This window comes from Carcharodon carcharias, assembly GCF_017639515.1.
Source record: "Carcharodon carcharias isolate sCarCar2 chromosome 36 unlocalized genomic scaffold, sCarCar2.pri SUPER_36_unloc_4, whole genome shotgun sequence".
NCBI classification, from domain to species: Eukaryota; Metazoa; Chordata; class Chondrichthyes; order Lamniformes; family Lamnidae; genus Carcharodon; species Carcharodon carcharias.
In genome coordinates, this window is record NW_024470752.1 from 724,931 (window position 1) to 746,814 (window position 21,884).

Genomic DNA, 21,884 nt, shown 5'->3' on the forward strand with positions numbered 1-21,884 from the left:
AGGAACCCCTGTGTGTGTTATAGGACAGGAACCCCTGTGTGTATTATAGGACAGGACCCCCTGTGTGTGTCATAGGACAGGAATCCCTGTGTGTGTCATAGGACAGGAAACCCTGTGTATGTCATAGGACAGGAACCCCTGAGTGTGTCATAGGACAGGAACCCCTGTGTGTCTTATAGGACAGTAACCACTGTGTGTGTTATAGGACAGGAACCCCTGTGTGTGTTATAGGACAGGGACCCCTGTGTGTATTATAGGACAAGAACCCCTGTGTGTGTCATAGGAGAGGGACCCCTGTGTGTGTCATTGGAGAGGGACCCCTGTGTGTGTCACAGGACAGGGTTCCCTGTGTGTATTTTCGGACAGGGACCCCTGTGTGTATTTTCGGAGAGGGACCCCTGTGTGTGTTATAGGACAGGGACCCCTGTGTGTGTTATAGGACAGGGACCCCTGTGTGTGTTATAGGACAGGGACCCCTGTGTGTGTTATAGGACAGGGACCCCTGTGTGTGTTATAGGACAGGGAACCCTGTGTGTGTTATAGGACAGGGACCCCTGTGTGTGTTATAGGACAAGGACCCCTGTGTGTGTTATAGGACAGGAACCCCTGTGTGTGTTATAGGACAGGAACCCCTGTGCGTGTTATAGGACAGGAACCCCTGTGTGTGTTATAGAATAGGGACCCCTGTGTGTATTATAGGACAGGAACCCCAGTGTGTGTTATACGACAGGAACCCCTGTGTGTGTTATTGGACAGGAACCCCTGTGCGTGTTATAGGACAGGAACCCCTGTGTGTGTTATACAATAGGGACCCCTGTGTGTATTATAGGACAGCAAACCCTATGTGTGTTATAGGACAGGAACCCCTGTGTGTGTTATAGGACAGGAACCCCTGTGTGTGTTATTGGACAGGAACCCCTGTGTGTGTCATAGGACAGGAACCCCTGTGTGTATTATAGGACAGGAACCCCTGTGTGTGTTATAGAATAGGAACCCCTGTGTGTGTTACAAGACAGGAATCCCTGTGTGTGTTGCAGGACAGGAATCCCTGTGTGTGTTGCAGGCCAGGAACCCCTGTGTGTGTTGCAGGACAGGAACCCCTGTGTGTGTTGCAGGACAGGAACCCCTGTGTGTGTTGCAGGACAGGAACCCCTGTGTGTGTTGCAGGACAGGAACCCCTGTGTGTGTTGCAGGACAGGAACTCCTGTGTTTGTTATAGGACAGGAATCCCTGTGTGTGTTATAGGACAGGAATCCCTGTGTGTGTTGCAGGACAGGAACCCCTGTGTGTGTTGCAGGACAGGAACCCCTGTGTGTGTTACAGGACAGGAATCCCTGTGTGTGTTACAAGACAGGAACCCCTTTGCGTATTATAGGACAGGAACCCCTGTGTTTGTCTTATTGGACAGGAACAGCTATGTGTATTATAGGACAGGAATCCCTTTTGTGTATTATAGGACAGGAACCCCTGTGTGTGTCATAGGACAGGAACCCCTGTGTGTGTCATAGGACAGGAATCCCTTTGTGTGTCATAGGACAGGAATCCCAGTGTGTGTCATAGGACAGGAATCCCTGTGTGTGTCATATGACAGGAAACCCTGTGTATGTCATAGGACAGTAACCCCTGTGTGTGTCATAGGACAGTAACCCCTGTGTGTGTCATAGGACAGGAACCCCTGTGTGTGTTATAGGACAGTAACCACTGTGTGTGTTATAGGACAGGAACCCCTGTGTGTGTTATAGGACAGGGATCCCTGTGTGTATTATAGGACAGGAACCCCTGTGTTTGTCTTATAGGACAGGAACCCCTGTGTGTGTTATAGGACAGGAACCCCTGTGTGTGTCATAGGACAGGGACCCCTGTGTGTGTCATAGGGCAGGGACCCCTGTGTGTGTCATAGGACAGGGACCCCTGTGTGTGTCATAGGACAGGGTACCCTGTGTGTAATTTCGGACAGGGACCCCTTTGTGTATTTTCGGACAGGGACCCCTGTGTGTGTTATAGGACAGGGACCCCTGTGTGTGTTATAGGACAGGGACCCCTGTGTGTGTTATAGGACAGGGTCCCCTGTGTGTGTTATAGGACAGGGACCCCTGTGTTTGTTATAGGACATGGTCCCCTGTGTGTGTTATAGGACAGGGACCCCTGTGTGTGTTGCAGGACAGGAACCCCTATGTGTGTTGCAGGACAGGAACCCCTGTGTGTGTTGCAGGACAGGAACCCCTGTGTGTGTTATAGGACAGGAACCCCTGTGTGTGTTATAGGACAGGAACCCCTGTGTGTATTATAGGACAGGACCCCCTGTGTGTGTCATAGGACAGGAATCCCTGTGTGTGTCATAGGACAGGAAACCCTGTGTATGTCATAGGACAGGAACCCCTGAGTGTGTCATAGGACAGGAACCCCTGTGTGTCTTATAGGACAGTAACCACTGTGTGTGTTATAGGACAGGAACCCCTGTGTGTGTTATAGGACAGGGACCCCTGTGTGTATTATAGGACAGGAACCCCTGTGTGTGTCATAGGAGAGGGACCCCTGTGTGTGTCATTGGAGAGGGACCCCTGTGTGTGTCACAGGACAGGGTTCCCTGTGTGTATTTTCGGACAGGGACCCCTGTGTGTATTTTCGGAGAGGGACCCCTGTGTGTGTTATAGGACAGGGACCCCTGTGTGTGTTATAGGACAGGGACCCCTGTGTGTGTTATAGGACAGGGACCCCTGTGTGTGTTATAGGACAGGGACCCCTGTGTGTGTTATAGGACAGGGAACCCTGTGTGTGTTATAGGACAGGGACCCCTGTGTGTGTTATAGGACAAGGACCCCTGTGTGTGTTATAGGACAGGAACCCCTGTGTGTGTTATAGGACAGGAACCCCTGTGCGTGTTATAGGACAGGAACCCCTGTGTGTGTTATAGAATAGGGATCCCTGTGTGTATTATAGGACAGGAACCCCTGTGTGTGTTATACGACAGGAACCCCTGTGTGTGTTATAGGACTGGAACCCCTGTGTGTGTCATAGGACAGGAACCCCTGTGTGTATTATAGGAGAGGACCCCTGTGTGTGTTATAGAATAGGGACCCCTGTGTGTATTATAGGACTGGAACCTCTGTGTGTGTTGCAGGACAGGAACCCCTGTGTGTGTTGCAGGACAGGAACCCCTGTGTGTGTTACAAGACAGGAATCCGTGTGTGTTAGAGGACAGGAATCCCTGTGCGTGTTATAGGACAGGAACCCCTGTGTGTGTTGCAGGACAGGAACCCCTGTGTGTGTTACAGGACTGGAATCCCAGTGTGTGTTGCAGGACAGTAACCCCTGTGTGTGTTATAAGACAGGGACTCCTGTGTGTGTTACAGGACAGGAACCCCTGTGTGTGTTGCAGGACAGGAACCCCTGTGTGTGTTGCAGGACAGGAACCCCTGTGTGTGTTATAGGACAGGAACTCCTGTGTGTTTTATAGGACAGGAATCCCTGTGTGTGTTATAGGACAGGAATCCCTGTGTGTGTTATAGGACAGGAACCCCTGTGTGTTTTATAGGACAGTAACCACTGTGTGTGTTATAGGACAGGAACCCCTGTGTGTGTTATAGGACAGGGACCCCTGTGTGTATTATAGGACAGGAACCCCTGTGTTTGTCTTATAGGACAGGATCCCCTGTGTGTGTTATAGGACAGGAACCCCTGTGTGTGTCATAGGCCAGGGACCCCTGTGTGTGTCATAGGACAGGGACCCCTGTGTGTGTCAAAGGACAGGGTACCCTGTGTGTATTTTCGGACAGGGACCCCTTTGTGTATTTTCGGACAGGGACCCCTGTGTGTGTTATAGGACAGGGACCCCTGTGTGTGTTATAGGACACGGACCCCTGTGTGTGTTATAGGACAGGGTCCCCTGTGTGTGTTATAGGACAGGGACCCCTGTGTTTGTTATAGGACATGGTCCCCTGTGTGTGTTATAGGACAGGGACCCCTGTGTGTGTTGCAGGACATGAACCCCTTTGTGTGTTGCAGGACAGGAACCCCTGTGTGTGTTGCAGGACAGGAACCCCTGTGTGTGTTGCAGGACAGGAACCCCTGTGTGTGTTGCAGGACAGGAACCCCTGTGTGTGTTATAGCACAGGAACCCCTGTGTGTATTATAGGACAGGAACTCCTGTGTGTGTTGCAGGACAGGAACCCCTGTGTGTGTTATAGGACAGGAACTCCTGTGTGTGTTATAGGACAGGAATCCCTGTGTGTGTTATAGGACAGGAATCCCTGTCTGTGTTATAGGACAGGAATCCCTGTGTGTGTTATAGGACAGGAATCCCTGTGTGTGTTGCAGGACAGGAACCCATGTGTGTGTTGCAGGGCAGGAACCCCTGTGTGTGTTGCAGGACAGGAACCCCTGTGTGTGTTGCAGGACAGGAACACCTGTGTGTGTTGCAGGACAGGAACCCCTGTGTGTGTTGCAGGACAGGAACCCCTGTGTGTGTTACAGGACAGGAACCCCTGTGTGTGTTATAGCACAGGAACCCCTGTGTGTATTATAGGACAGGAACTCCTGTGTGTGTTGCAGGACAGGAACCCCTGTGTGTGTTATAGGACAGGAACTCCTGTGTGTGTTATAGGACAGGAATCCCTGTGTGTGTTATAGGACAGGAATCCCTGTCTGTGTTATAGGACAGGAATCCCTGTGTGTGTTATAGGACAGGAATCCCTGTGTGTGTTATAGGACAGGAATCCCTGTGTGTGTTGCAGGACAGGAACCCATGTGTGTGTTGCAGGGCAGGAACCCCTGTGTGTGTTGCAGGACAGGAATCCCTGTGTGTGTTATAGGACAGGTTTCCCTGTGTGTGTTATAGGACAGGAACCCCTGTGTGTGTTGCAGGACAGGAACCCCTGTGTGTGTTACAGGACAGGAATCCCTGTGTGTGTTACAAGACAGGAACCCCTTTGCGTATTATAGGACAGGGACCCCTGTGTTTGTCTTATTGGACAGGAACACCTGTGTGTATTATAGGACAGGAATCCCTGTGTGTATTTTAGGACAGGAACCCCTGTGTGTGTCATAGGACAGGAACCCCTGTGTGTGTCATTGGACAGGAATCCCTGTGTGTGTCATAGGACAGGAATCCCTGTGTGTGTCATTGGACAGGAATCCCTGTGTGTGTCATTGGACAGGAATCCCTATGTGTGTCATAGGAGAGGAACCCCGGTGTGTGTCATAGGACAGGAACCCCTGTGTGTGTTATAGGACAGTAACCACTGTGTGTGTTATAGGACAGGAACCCCTGTGTGTGTTATAGGACAGGGACCCCTCTGTGTATTATAGGAGAGGAACCCCTGTGTTTGTCTTATAGGACAGGAACCCCTGTGTGTGTTATAGGACAGAGACCCCTGTGTGTATTTTCGGACAGGGACCCCTATGTGTGTCATAGGACAGGGACCCCTGTGTGTGTCATAGGACAGGAACCCCTGTGTGTGTCATAGGACAGGGTCCCCTGTGTGTATTTTCGGACAGGGACCCCTGTGTGTATTTTCGGACAGGGACCCCTGTGTGTGTTATAGGACAGGGACCCCTGTGTGTGTTATAGGACAGGGACCCCTTTGTGTGTTATAGGACAGGGACCCCTGTGTGTGTTATAGGACAGCGACCCCTGTGTGTGTTATAGGACAGGGACCCTTGTGTGTGTTATAGGACAGGGACCCCTGTGTGTATCTTCGGACAGGGAACCCTGTGTGTGTTATCGGACAGGGACCCCTGTGTGTGTTTTATGGGACAGGGCCTCCGTGTGCATTATGTGTAAGTTATGTGTCGCTGTTCTTACCCCCACCGCAGCCTCCCTCAGCCCGGCGCCCTGACTCTAAGAGTGATCGCAGCACCAGCCAGATGGGCAGTGTCACCAACATTGAGAAGTCGAAAACTGGCCGGACTACCTCCAAGAAAAGGGTAAGGGAAAGGCTAAACAGCCCGTAGCAGGTTGAACAGTTTCCTACCTCTCAGTGCAGCCGGCAGTGCTCCCAATGAAGTGTTCAGCGTTAAGGTCTGGGGTTTGGAGCGCCTCCCTCAAAGCCATACTGTAGTTCCTTCACAGTTGTGTCTATCTCTGGTAATTCCTTCCATCCATTTATGATTCTCCTGCACCTTTGCACTGTCGGGTTCCAGGCCTAAAGAAGTGAGGTCTTATCATATCCTTGTCTTCAGTATTACCTACCTGTTACCAAATAAAGCCAATCTCAACGTTTCGCTTCCTCCCTTACAGCCTCATGTGCTGAACTGTTTGATCAGCTCTGATTACCCAGCCCGATCCAAGGGCCCTGCTTTCCTATAATACCTCTCCTTCCCTCAGAATGTCCCAGAGCACCTCGCAGCCGCAGAAAGACCTTTGAAACGCTGCCGGTGTTTTCATTTCGCAACTCCGACATCCCCATTGGCGCACAGTGTGATCCCAGGCACGGCCGTGTGACAAACGACGAGGTTGCGGTCAGATGGGCAGAGCAGCGGCAAGTGGAATTTAACGTGAGGCGATGCATTTTGGGAGGGCCATCGAGGCACAGCCATACACGATGAACGGTGGGACCCTAGGAAGTACAGAGGATCAGAGGGACCTTGGTGTGCGTGTCCATAGATCCCTGAAGGCAGCAGGGCAGGCAGATAAGGTGGTTAGGAAGGCATATGGCATACTTGCCTTCATTAGCCAAGGCATTGAATACAAGAGCAGGGAGGTTATGTTGGAGCTGTATAAAACGCTAGTTAGGCCACAGCTGGAGTACTGTGCGCAGTTCTGGTCGCCACACTATAGGAAGGATGTGATTGCACTGGAGAGGGTGCAGAGGAGACTCACCAGGATGTTGCCTGGGCTGGAGCGTTTCAGCTATGAAGAGAGACTGGATAGGCTTGGGTTGTTTTCCTTAGAGCAGAGAAGGCTGAGGGGAGACCCGATAGAGGTGTACAAATTATATGGGGAGTAGAGAGGAAGAAACTCTTCCCCTTAGTGGAGGGGTCAGTAACCAGGGGGCATAGATTTAAGGTAAGGGGCCGGAGGTTTAGAGAGGATTTGAGGAAAGATTTGTTCACCCAGAGAGTTGAGGCGGTATCTGGAACTCTCTGTCTGAAAGGGTGGTAGAGGTGGGAACCCTCACGATATTTAAGAAGTATTTAAATGAGCAATGGAAACACCATAGCACACAGGACTGCAGGCCAACAGGCCAAGTGCTGGAAAATGGGATTAGAGTAGATAGAGGCTCGATGACCAGCACAGACACAATGGGCTGAAGGGCATCTTTCCATGCTGTAATCTCGATGACTCTATGATAATCTATAACAAAAACAGAATTACCTGGAAAAACTCAGCAGGTCTGGCAGCATCGGCGGAGAAGAAAAGAGTTGACGTTTCGAGTCCTCATGACCCTTCGACAGAACTTGAGTTCGAGTCCAAGAAAGAGTTGAAATATAAGCTGGTTTAAGGTGTGTGTGTGGGGGGCGGAGAGATAGAGAGAGAGAGAGGTGGGGGGGCGGTTGTGGTTGTAGGGACAAACAAGCAGTGATAGAAGCAGATCATCAAAAGATGTCAACGACAATAGTACAATAGAACACATAGGTGTTAAAGTTAAAGTTGGTGATATTATCTAAACGAATGTGCTAATTAAGAATGGATGGTAGGGCGCTCAAGGTATAGCTCTAGTGGGGGTTTTTTTTATATAATGGAAATAGGTGGGAAAAGGAAAATCTTTATAATTTATTGGAAAAAAAAGGAAGGGGGAAGCAGAAAGGGGATGGGGATGGGAGAGGGAGCTCACGACCTAAAGTTGTTGAATTCAATATTCAGTCCGGAAGGCTGTAAAGTCTATGTTACTCTATGTTCGTTTTAGGGGGCAAACAATGGACGGATCTTCCTTGTTCCCTTCGAACTATGGCATAAGGATCCTTAATATCTACCTGAGAGGCCAGATAGGTCCTTGGTTTTGTAGTATAAGGGTTTGGCAGATATATGGTTAATGTGGGACTGTGTACAGTACTGCCCACACAGTGAGCACATGATCCACACTTAGGGGTCAAGTTGAGTTTTGGACAAAGCTGTGTGTCCCAGCAAGCATGGAGACAGCTCCTTGCTTGGACCCTTGATTTATGTTTATACACAGTTCCAGTAGTTAATAAAGACTTACAGTTAACCTGCTTTAGACCACAAAGGCACCTTTCAGACCTACCACGCTGTAACGGACACCCTACAGCAGGTTTAACACATGATCTGAGATTGGACACCTCCGACAGTGCAGCACTCCCTCAGTGTCAGCACTGGCAGTATCGGCCTAGATTATGGGCGCATGTCTCTGGAGTGGGACTCAAACCTACCACCTTCTGACTTGCAGAAGAAAGTTTCTTGCAGGCTCCATGCTCAGTCTTTTCCAGTCCTCTGGTAAAGGGACTGGCACAATTTGTCCAGTGTGAGACTCCCAGTAAATCATCAGGGACAGTTTGTCCAGTGAAGTCCTGTAGATCATTGTGGAAACTGCGTGCAGTGAAAGATCTGCCAATCGCCAAATTCCCTCAGTCCTGTTCCCTCTTTCTTGCTCACAGCCTTCTCTTCACCCCCACCACCCCCCACCCATTTTTTCCCTTTGTATAAGGCACTGACGGCAAGAGCGGCAGGAAGTGAAGTGCAACTTGGGAATGAGCAAAGCGAAGGAAAGTCTGATGGAAAAAGGAGACAAAGAGAAACAAAGATGTCAGTGAGAGAGAGAGAGAGAGAGAGAGAGACACTGGTAGAGAGATGCAGAGAGACACAGGGTCCTGAGATTCTGCGCTAGGCTCTGGGGCTCCTTTATTCCCTGGCAACCAAGCAGGCTCTAAATGCTTCTACCTTAACCCTAAGGGTTATGGAACCAAGGCATGTAGATGGCTGATCAGTATCTTAACTCCATGTTCTGATTAAATGGCGAAACTGGTTGGAGGGGCTGAATAGCCTCCTCCCATTCCTAAGATATCCGCAAATAGAAACAAGTTAAGAGTTGTGAAACTCCAGGACTGCAGTTCTCAGTTACTGACCATCTACAGGCCTCTCCCTCTTTCTACACGTAGGACTTACGTTTCTCAAAAACCCTTCTTCTCATATGGGCAAGCTTTTCCTCTGTCTCCACTGGAAGTACATCTTCACCCACTCGCTCTGCCTTTTGCTCTGTGAATTACTCAGTACCATATCCTCACTAAAGCTAGCTTCCCTCTGACACCAGTCTGAACTAGGAAATGGCTGGGAAAGGGAACTGGATCAAGGACATTGTGGGGGAGATGAACACGGCGGGGAAGGGGGGTGGGGGGGGAATGTTAGCCCAAGAACTTATTAGGTAGCTTTGAGTTTCGCTTCCAAAGCATACTCACCCATAGGTTCTCACCTTCATTGTCCTCAACCCACAAGGAAAAAAACATCTAACCTTACTCTTACTCTTCTTCATATTTCAGCCATTCAGTTCTTTGGCTTTATAGTAGCTCCAACTCAGCTAATGGACCACTGCGTCTACCTTTAGAATCAAGGTCTAGAACCAGGAGGTCACTGTTTAAAAATAAAGAGTCGCTCATTTATACCAGAGATGAGGAGACATTTTTTTTCTGAGGGTTGAGAATCTTTGGAACTGTCTTCCTCCTCAAGAGGTGGTGGAAGCAGAGTCTTTGAATATTCTTAAGGAGAGCGAGATAGATTCTTGATAAGCCAGGGGGTGAAAGGTTATCAGGGGTGGGCAGGAATGTGGAGTTGAAGTTACAGTCAGACCAGCCATGATCTTATTGAATGGCAGAGCAGGCTCGAGAGGCCGAGCGGCCTACTCCTGCTCCTTGTTCATATGTTAGGACAGCTGTACATTCCCTTGGAGTGGATGAGTTGGATAAGACTATCATAATTTCCCTAGGATTGGATGAGTTGGCTAGGAATTCTGCATCTCCACCACGACTGGATGCATTGGGCAAGAGTATCATAACTCTCCTCGGATTGGATGAGTTTGCTGGGAATGCTGTACCTCTGCCAGGATTGGATGTATTGAGCGTAACATCAACAGTTCTCGTCACCCGACAGTGAATAGCACAAGGAATACAGGTTGATATCATCTCTTCCAACAATTTTGAGAGACCTGGCCACCAAACGGAATACCTTGCTCTGGCTCAACATTTTGTCATGCCCGAAGATCCTTGGTGCAAGCATTGCAGTAAATCGAGTCTCAGAACTCTTGCAATGACCAATCCCTTGTCATAAATGAGGTACCTCTCTGTTCATCATGCTGTCTGAGAATGGGATTGTACGGCATGTTTGCTGGCCATCATTTGGCACAGTACTCTCTGACCTGAGTACGTTCATCATCAGATTTCTGGGCATCTTTGATTTCATTCGGTCGCTGAGTTGCTGGTAAAGATGTGGTTGTTGTCAATGCAAAGGTTTCTACCCCTTCAACCAGGGCTGTGTCACCTTGTTCCAGTCTTGCCACGAGGATACAAGACAAAGCACCAGCTGTAGTCTGGAGTTTCCCAGAGCGTACCCTGTCTTCGCATCAAACCTCATCATCCTCAGTCTGAATTGTTGTACTCGTGGAGGCATTTTTGCTAACTCCTTAGAATTTAGGAGTGTCACTAAGGGTTTGCAACTGCTCTCTATCTTGAAGTAGAGACCACGGACATAGATACAAACTTTTCATAAGCCCATGTAGCAGCTAAAGTTTCTCTGTCACAGAATATCTCTGTTCAGCCCCTGTCTGTGCATGGATGTGTAGTAAACTGGTCTGCACACTCTGCCCGCCTGTACCTGGAGCTCCCAATTCTGTAGAAGGTGTATCTGCCAGCCATGACAATGGGTATTCCAGGGCCATAGTGAGCCAAAATATCAGCAGGTGATGTCAGCATCGGTTTGGTTTTCTCAAAAGCTCTCTGATCTGCTTCCTCCCAGCACCATGTAATGGCTGACGTAGCGGCTCACTAACGACAGCTAGGCCGGGCAGGAACTTTCCCACTTGGTTTACCGTATCCATGAATCTCTGGAGTCCAATCAAATTCCGGAGAGCTGGAAATTCCTTGATTTCCCTTGCCTTCTGTGGACCAACTCAACGTGCCCAAGGACCTTGACAGCCGGCTGTGAGAATTTACATTTGCTGCTGAGTCTAAGCACCGATTCCATTGTAGCACAGCTCGCCCTCCAGTGTCACGTTCTGTCTGAGTGGATCCAAGGATCAGGACATCATCCGTGTGACACGCAACTCCATCCAGACCTTCCAGGATCGTTGACGTTGTTCCTCTGGGAGGTTTCTGGTGCTCACCTGATGCTGAAGGGTAACCAGTTGAAACAAAGCCTCCCGTCAGTGCAGTTAGGGTCATCAGCAACTTAGACTCTTTGTCGAGGGGTTGTTACTGATGACCAGCTGCATCGACCTTTGTGAAGATTGAACTCTTTCCTAATTTTGCAAAGCTCTCGTCCGCAGACGGCAGAGGATGAACTTCAAGTCCGGCTGCGTTGTTCGGCTCTGTAAGATCTACCCCGATTGCGATCGATCCGCTGGGTTTTGGCACCGGCACCAACCCCGGGCACCAGCGTGTCGCTCCGGGTCAGGGGTGACATAACCCCCTTGCTTCAACAATGGGGCAGAAATTTGCCCCTGAGCGGGTTGGGGCGGGCGCGCGCCCCATGCCCCCACCCACGCGAGGGTGAAGCGATGGGCGATGACATCAGGCGAGCGTCCCAACACCATCGCGTCCCGCCCGCCATATTTCAGCCGGCGGGCAGGCGAGGGGAGTGGGCAGCGCACCCGCCGACAATTAACAGGCCTATTGAGGCCATTAACATTACCACTGCATGGAATCTTTCACCGCTGACAGGGCAGGCGCAAAGGCCAAGCGGCCTTTGGATACTCTTTAGGAAACCTCGTCCACGGGCGGGATGAGGTGTTCTGCAGCGATTGAGAATTTAAATCAAACGTTTTAACATTTCGCTAATAACGTGTCCCCCGCTCCTGTGACAGAGCCACGTGAGCGGGGACACGTTTTTTAACATGGCTTAAAAAAATTTGTTTTATTTCTGATTTTTAAAAAGTCTTCAACACCCTCGAGGCAGCTCCAAGCCTCAGGGACCTTCCACTGCACCCGCAGGAGCAAATTTCCACGCTTTCCCTCCCCACCTCCCTCCCCCACCCCCCCCACCCCCCGCCCCTCACCCAGCCAGCCAGCGTGAAACCGGGGCCCGATCGCGGGCGGCAGTCAGTTTCATGGCCACTCCCGCCCGGTGAAGGGGGAAAACCCTGCCCGTAGAGCGCGCCTCCTCCTCCTTTATCTTTGGCAAGGGCGAACAAGGAACCTCTCTCCCGGGCGCAAACTGACGCGCCTGGCTTTGCCTCAGGATGTAGAGCGATGCAGCGCGCTTGTCTTCAGTCCCCCCCCACCGGCCACTAGTCCCGTGAGCCCCTGTGGAAATGCGGCTCCGGAGTTTTTGCGCTGGCCTTGTTGGCTTCCCGGTTCCCCTACTTGGCAGATCGGATGTGAGTCGGTACAGGGTTTCCCGTTTCAGAGTGAACAGCTCCGGCTCGGGATCGCATACCAGGTTTCAGTGATTCTTCTCTCTCTTTCTGTGTGTTGAAGGCTTGTACTCAGTGGCCCCACGCCCTTGAGTTCGATACCTGCTGGCCCATGTAGCTTTTTCGCAGGAAGGCTGAAGGGAACTTTTCTCAGCATCGGAAAGACCCCAAACTGCTCTGCGTCTAACTTAAAGCCTGTCTTAGTTCCCCCTACGAGGCTATCAGCCCTCCAGCAGCTTCCCCTTTGTCCCTGCATCTCCCCAAGGAGAGGCATCTCAATATCACTGATCCTTTCTCTTTCTGTGGACCTTGCCACAGTCTAAAAGCCGCTCTTCTTGCTTATTGTGGACAGGCTCCTTGCTACGACACACAGCCTGGAAGTGACTGCTCTTTCTGCAGACAAGCCATTCAGCCTCTTTGGCGAGACAGTTTCTGATTTTGCGCATCACGTGCACACTGAGGGATGTGTCTCTGGGGAATGATATATATAAGTAAAGTTTAGACTAGCTATGGAAAGTGACCAGTGCAGTCTGGTGTAAAATGCTTCATCGGAGATGGGATCAGGATGCGTTTGTTCCACGTTGATTAGAGTCAAAAATTGGCAAGCAAACTGTCAAGGAACTGTCAAGCAGAGCTGGCTCTGAGGAGAAGATAGTTCAGGTACAGTCAAGGGTGAAAGGCAGGGAGACCAGGGTCAGGATTACCCAGCTGACCAGTGATAGAGAGTGAGAAGAAGCAGAGAAAAAGAGGAAATGACAGATGCCAGTTTGAGAACAGAAGTGACAACAAGGCTGAAGATGGCAAGTTTGGAGGGCAAGTGAAAAGAGAAATAAGTCTTCTGCTTTCCTGTACCCCGCCTGCGATCCTGTACCCCCAACCCTACCCCCGGCGATCCTGTACCCCCAAACCCCCCCAACCCTCCCCCCCGGCGATCCTGTACCCCCAACCCTCCCCTCGGCGATCCTGTACCCCCAACCCCCCCCAACTCTCCCCCCGGCGATCCTGTACCCCCAACCCCCCCAACCCTCCCCCCGGCGATCCTGTACCCCCAACCCCCCCAACCCTCCCCCCGGCAATCCTGTAGCCCCCCCAGCGATCCTGTACACCCCCCCCGCGATCCTGTATACCACCCCGCGATTCTGTATCCCGCCCGCGATTCTGTATCCCCCCCACGATGCTGTACCGCCCTGTGATCCTGTACAACCCCCCCCGCGATCCTGTACACCCCCCCCGCGATCCTGTACACCCCCCCCGCGATCCTGTACACCGCCCCCGCGATCCTGTACACCCCCCTGCGATTCTGTATCCCCCCCCGCGATTCTGTACCCCCCTTGTGATCCTGTACCCCCCCTGCAATCCTGTACTGCCCTTGTGATCCTGTACCCCCCCTGCGATCCTGTACCCTCCCCTCGATCCTGAACCCCCCCACAGCGATCCTGTACTGTGGTCCCCCCGCGATCCTGCACTGTACCCCCCCCCGCGATCATGCACTGTTCCCCCCTGCGATCCTCCACTGTACCTCCCCCGCAATCCTGTACTGTACCCCCCCCCGCAATCCTGTACTGTACCCCCCCCGCAATCCTGTACTGTACCCCCCCCCCCGCGATCCTGTACTGTACACCCCCCGCGATCCTGCACTGTACCCCCCCCTGCGATCCTGCACTGTACAACCCCCACGATCCTGCACTGTATCCCGCCCCGCGATTCTGCACTCTACCCCCCCCCGCGATCCTGCACTGTACCCCTCCCGCAATCGTGCACATTACACCCCCACGATCCTGCACTTAACCCCCCCCGCGATCCTGCACTGTACCCCGCCCCCCGTGATCCTGCACTGTACCCCCCCCGCGATCCTGCGCTTAACCCCCCCGCAATCCTGCACATTACCCCCCTGCGATCCGGCACTGTACCCCCCCCGCGATCCTGCACTGTACCCCCCCCCGCGAACCTGCACTGTACCCCCCCGCGATCCTGCACTGTACCCCGCCCGCGATCCTACACTTAATCCCCCCGCTATCCTGCACATTACCCCCCCGCGATCCTGCACTTTACCCCCCCCCGCGATCCTTCACTGTAGCCCCCCCGCGATCCTTCACTGTACCCCCCCCACGATCCTGCACTGTACCCCCCCCAGCGATCCTGCACTTAACCCCCCCCGCAATCCTGCACATTACCCCCCCGCGATCCTGCACTTTACCCCCCCCCCCGCGATCCTTCACTGTACCCCCTCCCGCAATCCTGCACATTACCCCCTCCCGCGATCCTGCACATTACCCCCCCCCGCGATCCTGCACTGTACCCCCCCCGCGATCCTGCACTGTACCCCCCCGCGATCCTGCACTGTACCCCCCCCCACAATCCTGCACTGTAACCCCCCCGCGATCCTGCACTGTACCCCCCCCCCGGCGATCCTGCACTGTACCCCCCCCCGCGATCCTGCACTGTAACCCCCCCGTGATCCTGCACTGTAAATCCCCGCGATCCTGCACTGTACCCCCCCCGCGATCCTGCACTGTAACCCCCCCCGCGATCAAGCACTGTACCCCCCCCGCGATCCTGCACTGTACCCCCCCGCGATCCTGCACTGTATCCCCCCCCCTCGATCCTGCACTGTACCTCCCCCGCGATCCTGCACTGTACCCCCCCGCGATCCTGCACTGTACCCCCCCCCGCGATCCTGCACTGTAACCCCCCGTGATCCTGCACTGTAACCCCCCCGCGATCCTGCACTGTACCCCACCGCGATCAAGCACTGTACCCCCCCGCGATCCTGCACTGTACCCCCCCGCGATCCTGCACTGTACCCCCCCCCCGATCCTGCACTGACCCCTCCTGCAATCCTGCGCTGTTCCCCCTCCGCGATCCTGTACTGTACCCCCCCACGATCCTGCACTGTACCCCCCCACGATCCTGTACCCCCCCACGATCCTGCACTGTACCCCCCCCCCCACGATCCTGTATCCCCCCACGATCCTGCACTGTACCCCCCCCGGCGATCCTGCACTGCAACCCCCCCCGCGATCCTGCACTGCAACCCCCCCCGCGATCCTGCACTGTATCCCCCCCCCCGCCGATCCTGCACTGTACCCCCCCCGCGATCCTGCACTGCAACCCCCCCGCGATCCTGCACTGTACCCCTCCCCGCGATCCTGCACTGTACCCCCCCGCGATCCTGCACTGTACCCCCACCGCAATCCTGCACTGTAACTCCCCCGCGATCCTGCACTGTACCCCCCCGCGATCCTGCACTGTACCACCCCCGCAATCCTGCACTGTAACCCCCCCGCGATCCTGCACTGTACACCCCCGCTATCCTGCACTGTAACCCCCCCACCACGATCCTGTACTGTAGCCCCCCCGCGACCCTGCACTGTACCCCCCCCCGGGATCCTGCACTGTACCCCCCGCCCCCGCGATCCTGCACTGTAGCCCCCCCGCGACCCTGCACTGTACCGCCCCCCCCCGGGATCCTGCACTGTACCCCCCCCCCGCGACCCTGCACTGTACCCCACCCCCCCGGGATCCTGCACTGTACCCCCCGCCCCCGCGATCCTGCACTGTAGCCCCCCCGCGACCCTGCACTGTACCCCCCCCCCCCGGGATCCTGCACTGTACCCCCCCCGCGATCCTGCACTGTAACCCCCCGCGATCCTGCACTGTACCCCCCCCCCGCGATCCTGTACTGTAACCCCCCCCGATCCTGCACTGTAACCCCCCGCGATCCTGCACTGTACCCCCCCCCGCGATCCTGTACTGTAACCCCCCCCCCGATCCTGTACTGTACCCCCCCGCCATCCTGCACTGTACCCCCCCGCGATCCTGCACTGTACCCGCCCGCAATCCTGCACTGTATCCCCGCCGCGATCCTGCATTGTACCCCCCCCACGATCCTGCACTGTATCCCCCCCCCGCGATCCTGCACTGTACCCCCCCCCGCGATCCTGCACTGTACCCCCCCGTGACCCTGCACTGTACCCCCCCCCGCGACCCTGCACTGTACCCCCCCCCCCGCGACCCTGCACTGTAACCCCCCCCCCGCGATCCTGCACTGTAACGCCCCCGCGATCCTGCACGGTACCCCCCCCCGCGATCCTGTACTGTAACCCCCCCCACGATCCTGTACTGTACCCCCCCCCGCGATCCTGCACTGTACCCCCCCCCGCGATCCTGCACTGTACCCCCCCCGTGATCCTGCACTGTAACCCCCCCGTGATCCTGCACCGTAACCCCCGCTGCGATCCTGCACTGTACCACCCGCGATCAAGCACTGTACCCCCCCGCGATTCTGCACTGTACCCCCCCCACGATCCTGTACTGTACCACCCGCGATCAAGCACTGTAACCCCCCCCGCTATCCTGCACTGTACCTTCCCCACGATCCTGCACTGTAGCCCCCCGCGATCCTGCACTGTAACCCCCCCGTGATCCTGCACTGTAACCCCCCCGCGATCCTGCACTGTACCCAACCGCGATCAAGCACTGTACCCCCCCGCGATCCTGCTCTGTACCCCCCCCCGCGATCCTGCACTGTATCCCCCCCCCCCCGATCCTGCACTGACCCCTCCTGCGATCCTGTACGGTAACCCCCCCCACGATCCTGTACTGTACACCCCCACGATCCTGCACTGTACCCCCCCACGATCCTGTACCCCCCCACGATCCTGCACTGTACCCCCCCCCCCCACGATCCTGTATCCCCCCACGATCCTGCACTGTACCCCCCCGGCGATCCTGCACTGTACCCCCCCGCGATCCTGCACTGCAACCCCCCCCGCGATCCTGCACTGTATCCCCCCCCCCGCCGATCCTGCACTGTACCCCCCCCGCGATCCTGCACTGCAACCCCCCCGCGATCCTGCACTGTACCCCTCCCCGCGATCCTGCACTGTACCCCCCCCGCGATCCTGCACTGTACCCCCACCGCAATCCTGCACTGTAACTCCCCCGCGATCCTGCACTGTACCCCCCCCGCGATCCTGCACTGTACCACCCCCCGCAATCCTGCACTGTAACCCCCCCGCGATCCTGCACTGTACACCCCCGCTATCCTGCACTGTAACCCCCCCACCACGATCCTGTACTGTAGCCCCCCCGCGACCCTGCACTGTACCCCCCCCCCGGGATCCTGCACTGTACCCCCCGCCCCCGCGATCCTGCACTGTAGCCCCCCCGCGACCCTGCACTGTACTGCCCCCCCCGGGATCCTGCACTGTACCCCCCCCCGCGACCCTGCACTGTACCCCCCCCCCCCGGGATCCTGCACTGTACCCCTCGCCCCCACGATCCTGCACTGTAGCCCCCCCGCGACCCTGCACTGTACCGCCCCCCCCCGGGATCCTGCACTGTACCCCCCCCGCGATCCTGCACTGTAACCCCCCGCGATCCTGCACTGTACCCCCCCCCGCGATCCTGTACTGTAACCCCCCCCGATCCTGCACTGTAACACCCCGCGATCCTGCACTGTACCCCCCCCCCGCGATCCTGTACTGTAACCCCCCCCCGATCCTGTACTGTACCCCCCCGCCATCCTGCACTGTACCCCCCCGCGATCCTGCACTGTACCCGCCCGCAATCCTGCACTGTACCCCCCCGCCATCCTGCATTGTACCCCCCCCACGATCCTGCACTGTATCCCCCCCCGCGATCCTGCACTGTACCCCCCCCCGCGATCCTGCACTGTACCCCCCCGTGACCCTGCACTGTACCCCCCCCCGCGACCCTGCACTGTACCCCCCCCCCGCGACCCTGCACTGTAACCCCCCCTCGCGATCCTGCACTGTAACGCCCCCGCGATCCTGCACGGTACCCCCCCCCGCGATCCTGTACTGTAACCCCCCCCACGATCCTGTACTGTACCCCCCCCCGCGATCCTGCACTGTACCCCCCCCCCGCGATCCTGCACTGTACCCCCCCCGTGATCCTGCACTGTAACCCCCCCGTGATCCTGCACCGTAACCCCCGCTGCGATCCTGCACTGTACCACCCGCGATCAAGCACTGTACCCCCCCCGCGATCCTGCACTGTACCCCCCCCCACGATCCTGTACTGTACCACCCGCGATCAAGCACTGTAACCCCCCCGCTATCCTGCACTGTACCTTCCCCACGATCCTGCACTGCAGCCCCCCGCGATCCTGCACTGTACCTCCCCCGCGATCCTGCACTGACCCCTCCTGCGATCCTGTACTGTAACCCCACCCTACGATCCTGTACTGTACCACCCTACGATCCTGTACTGTAACCCCCCACGATCCTGCACTGTACCCCCCCACGATGCTGTAACCCCCCACGATCCTGCACTGTACCCCCCCCCACGATCCTGTACCCCCCCACGATCCTGCACTGTACCCCCCCCGCGATCCTGCACTGTACCCCCCCGCGATCCTGCACTGTACCCCCCCCGCGATCCTGCACTGTACCCCCCCCGCGATCCTGCACTGTACCCCCCCCGCGATCCTGCACTGTACCCCCCCCAGCGATCCTGCACTGTACCCCCCCGCGATCCTGCACTGTACCCCCCCGCGATCCTGCACTGTACCCCCCCCGCGATCCTGCACTGTACCCCCCCCGCGATCCTGCACTGTACCCCCCCCGCGATCCTGCACTGTACCCCCCCCGCGATCCTGCACTGTAACCCCCCCCGCGATCCTGCACTGTAACCCCCCCGCGATCCTGCACTGTACCCCCCCGCGATCCTGCACTGTACCCCCCCGCGATCCTGCACTGTACCCCCCCGCGATCCTGCACTGTACCCCCCCCGCGATCCTGCACTGTACCCCCCCGCGATCCTGCACTGTACCCCCCCGCGATCCTGCACTGTAACCCCCCCGCGATCCTGCACTGTACCCCCCCGCGATCCTGCACTGTACCACCCCCGCAATCCTGCACTGTACCCCACCGCGATCCTGCACTGTACACCCCCGCGATCCTGCACTGTAACCCCCCACCACGATCCTGCACTGTAGCCCCCCCGCGATCCTGCACTGTACCCCCCCCCGGATCCTGCACTGTACCCCCGCCCCGCGATCCTGCACTGTAGCCCCCCCCGCGATCCTGCACTGTACCGCCCCCCCCGGATCCTGCACTGTACCCCCCCCCCGCGATCCCTGCACTGTACCCCCCCCCCGGGATCCTGCACTGTACCCCCCGCCCCGCGATCCTGCACTGTAGCCCCCCCGCGACCCTGCACTGTACCGCCCCCCCCCGGATCCTGCACTGTACCCCCCCCGCGATCCTGCACTGTAACCCCCCCGCGATCCTGCACTGTACCCCCCCGTGCGATCCTGTACTGTAACCCCCCCCGATCCTGCACTGTAACCCCCCGCGATCCTGCACTGTACCCCCCCCGCGATCCTGTACTGTAACCCCCCCCCGATCCTGTACTGTACCCCCCCGCCATCCTGCACTGTACCCCCCCGCGATCCTGCACTGTACCCGCCCGCAATCCTGCACTGTACCCCCGCCGCGATCCTGCATTGTACCCCCCCCACGATCCTGCACTGTATCCCCCCCCCGCGATCCTGCACTGTACCCCCCCCCGCGATCCTGCACTGTACCCCCCCGTGACCCTGCACTTAACCCCCCCCGCGACCCTGCACTGTACCCCCCCCCCGCGACCCTGCACTGTAACCCCCCCCGCGATCCTGCACTGTAACCCCCCCCACGATCCTGCACGGTACCCCCCCAGCGATCCTGTACTGTAACCCCCCCCACGATCCTGTACTGTACCCCCCCCCCGCGATCCTGCACTGTACCCCCCCCCGCGATCCTGCACTGTACCCCCCCGTGATCCTGCACTGTAACCCCCCCGTGATCCTGCACCGTAACCCCCGCTGCGATCCTGCACTGTACCACCCGCGATCAAGCACTGTACCCCCCCGCGATCCTGCACTGTACCCCCCCCACGATCCTGTACTGTACCACCCGCGATCAAGCACTGTAACCCCCCCGCTATCCTGCACTGTACCTTCCCCACGATCCTGCACTGTAGCCCCCCGCGATCCTGCACTGTACCTCCCCCGCGATCCTGCACTGACCCCTCCTGCGATCCTGTACTGTAACCCCACCCTACGATCCTGTACTGTACCCCCCCACGATCCTGCACTGTACCCCCCCACGATCCTGTACCCCCCCACGATCCTGCACTGTACCCCCCCCCCACGATCCTGTAACCCCCCACGATCCTGCACTGTACCCCCCCGGCGTTCCTGCACTGTACCCCCCCGCGATCCTGCACTGCAACCCCCCCAGCGATCCTGCACTGCAACCCCCCCCGCGATCCTGCACTGTACCCCCCCCCAGCGATCCTGCACTGTACCCCCCCCCGCGATCCTGCACTGTACCCCCCCCCCCGCGATCCTGCACTGTAACCCCCCCCAATCCTGCACTGTACCCCCCCCACAATCCTGCACTGTACCCCACCCCGCGATCCTGCACTGTACCCCGCCCGCGATCCTGCACTTAACCCCCCCGCAATCCTGCACATTACCCCCCCGCGATCCTGCACTTTACGCCCCCCCCGCGATCCTGCACTTTACCCCCCCCGCGATCCTGCACTGTACCCCCCCGCGATCCTGCACTGTACCCCCCCGCGATCCTGCACTGTACACCCCCAAGCAATCCTGCTCTGTACCCCCCCCGCGATCCTGCACTGTACCCCCCCCCGCGATCCTGCACTATAACCCCCCCGTGATCCTGCACTGTAACCCCCCCGCGATCCTGCACTGTAACCCCCCCGCGATCCTGCACTGTATCCCCCCCACGATCCTGCACTGTACCCCCCCGCGATCCTGCACTGTACCCCCCCACGATCCTGCACTGTAACCCCACCACGATCCTGCACTGTACCCCCCCGCGATCCTGCACTGTACCCCCCCACGATCCTGCACTGTACCCCCCCCACGATCCTGCACTGTATCCCCCCCCCCGATCCTGCACTGTAACCCCCCCCGCGATCCTGCACTGTACCCCCCCGCAATCCTGCACTGTACCCCCCCGCGATCCTGCACTGTACCCCCCCACGATCCTGCACTGTATCCCCCCCCGCGATCCTGCACTGTACCCCCCCCGCGATCCTGCACTGTACCCCCCCACGATCCTGCACTGTACCTCCCCCGCGATCCTGCACTGACCCCTCCAGCGATCCTGCACTGTACCCCCCCCGTAATCCTGCACTGTAACCCCCCCGCGATCCTGCACTGACTCCTCCTGCGATCCTGTACTGTAACCCTCCCCACGATCCTGTACTGTACCCCCCCCGCGATCCTGCACTGTACCCCCCCCCGCGATCCTGCACTGACTCCTCCTGCGATCCTGCACTGTACCCCCCCCACGATCCTGTACTGTACCCCCCCACGATCCTGCACTGTAC

General features: G+C 56.9%; 1 protein-coding gene across 1 annotated transcript in view; it reads left to right on the plus strand.

Annotated features, from left to right (window-relative positions):
• Positions 1 to 6,442, plus strand: part of LOC121274456 (leucine-rich repeat-containing protein 71-like) — a 91,619-nt gene extending 85,177 nt beyond the window's left edge. The window contains exons 10-11 of the mRNA XM_041181798.1: positions 5,815 to 5,925; positions 6,326 to 6,442. Of these exons, the coding sequence (XP_041037732.1) occupies positions 5,815 to 5,925; positions 6,326 to 6,442 (228 nt within the window). The remainder of the gene's footprint in view (positions 1 to 5,814; positions 5,926 to 6,325) is intronic.
• Positions 6,443 to 21,884: the final 15,442 nt, after the last annotated feature.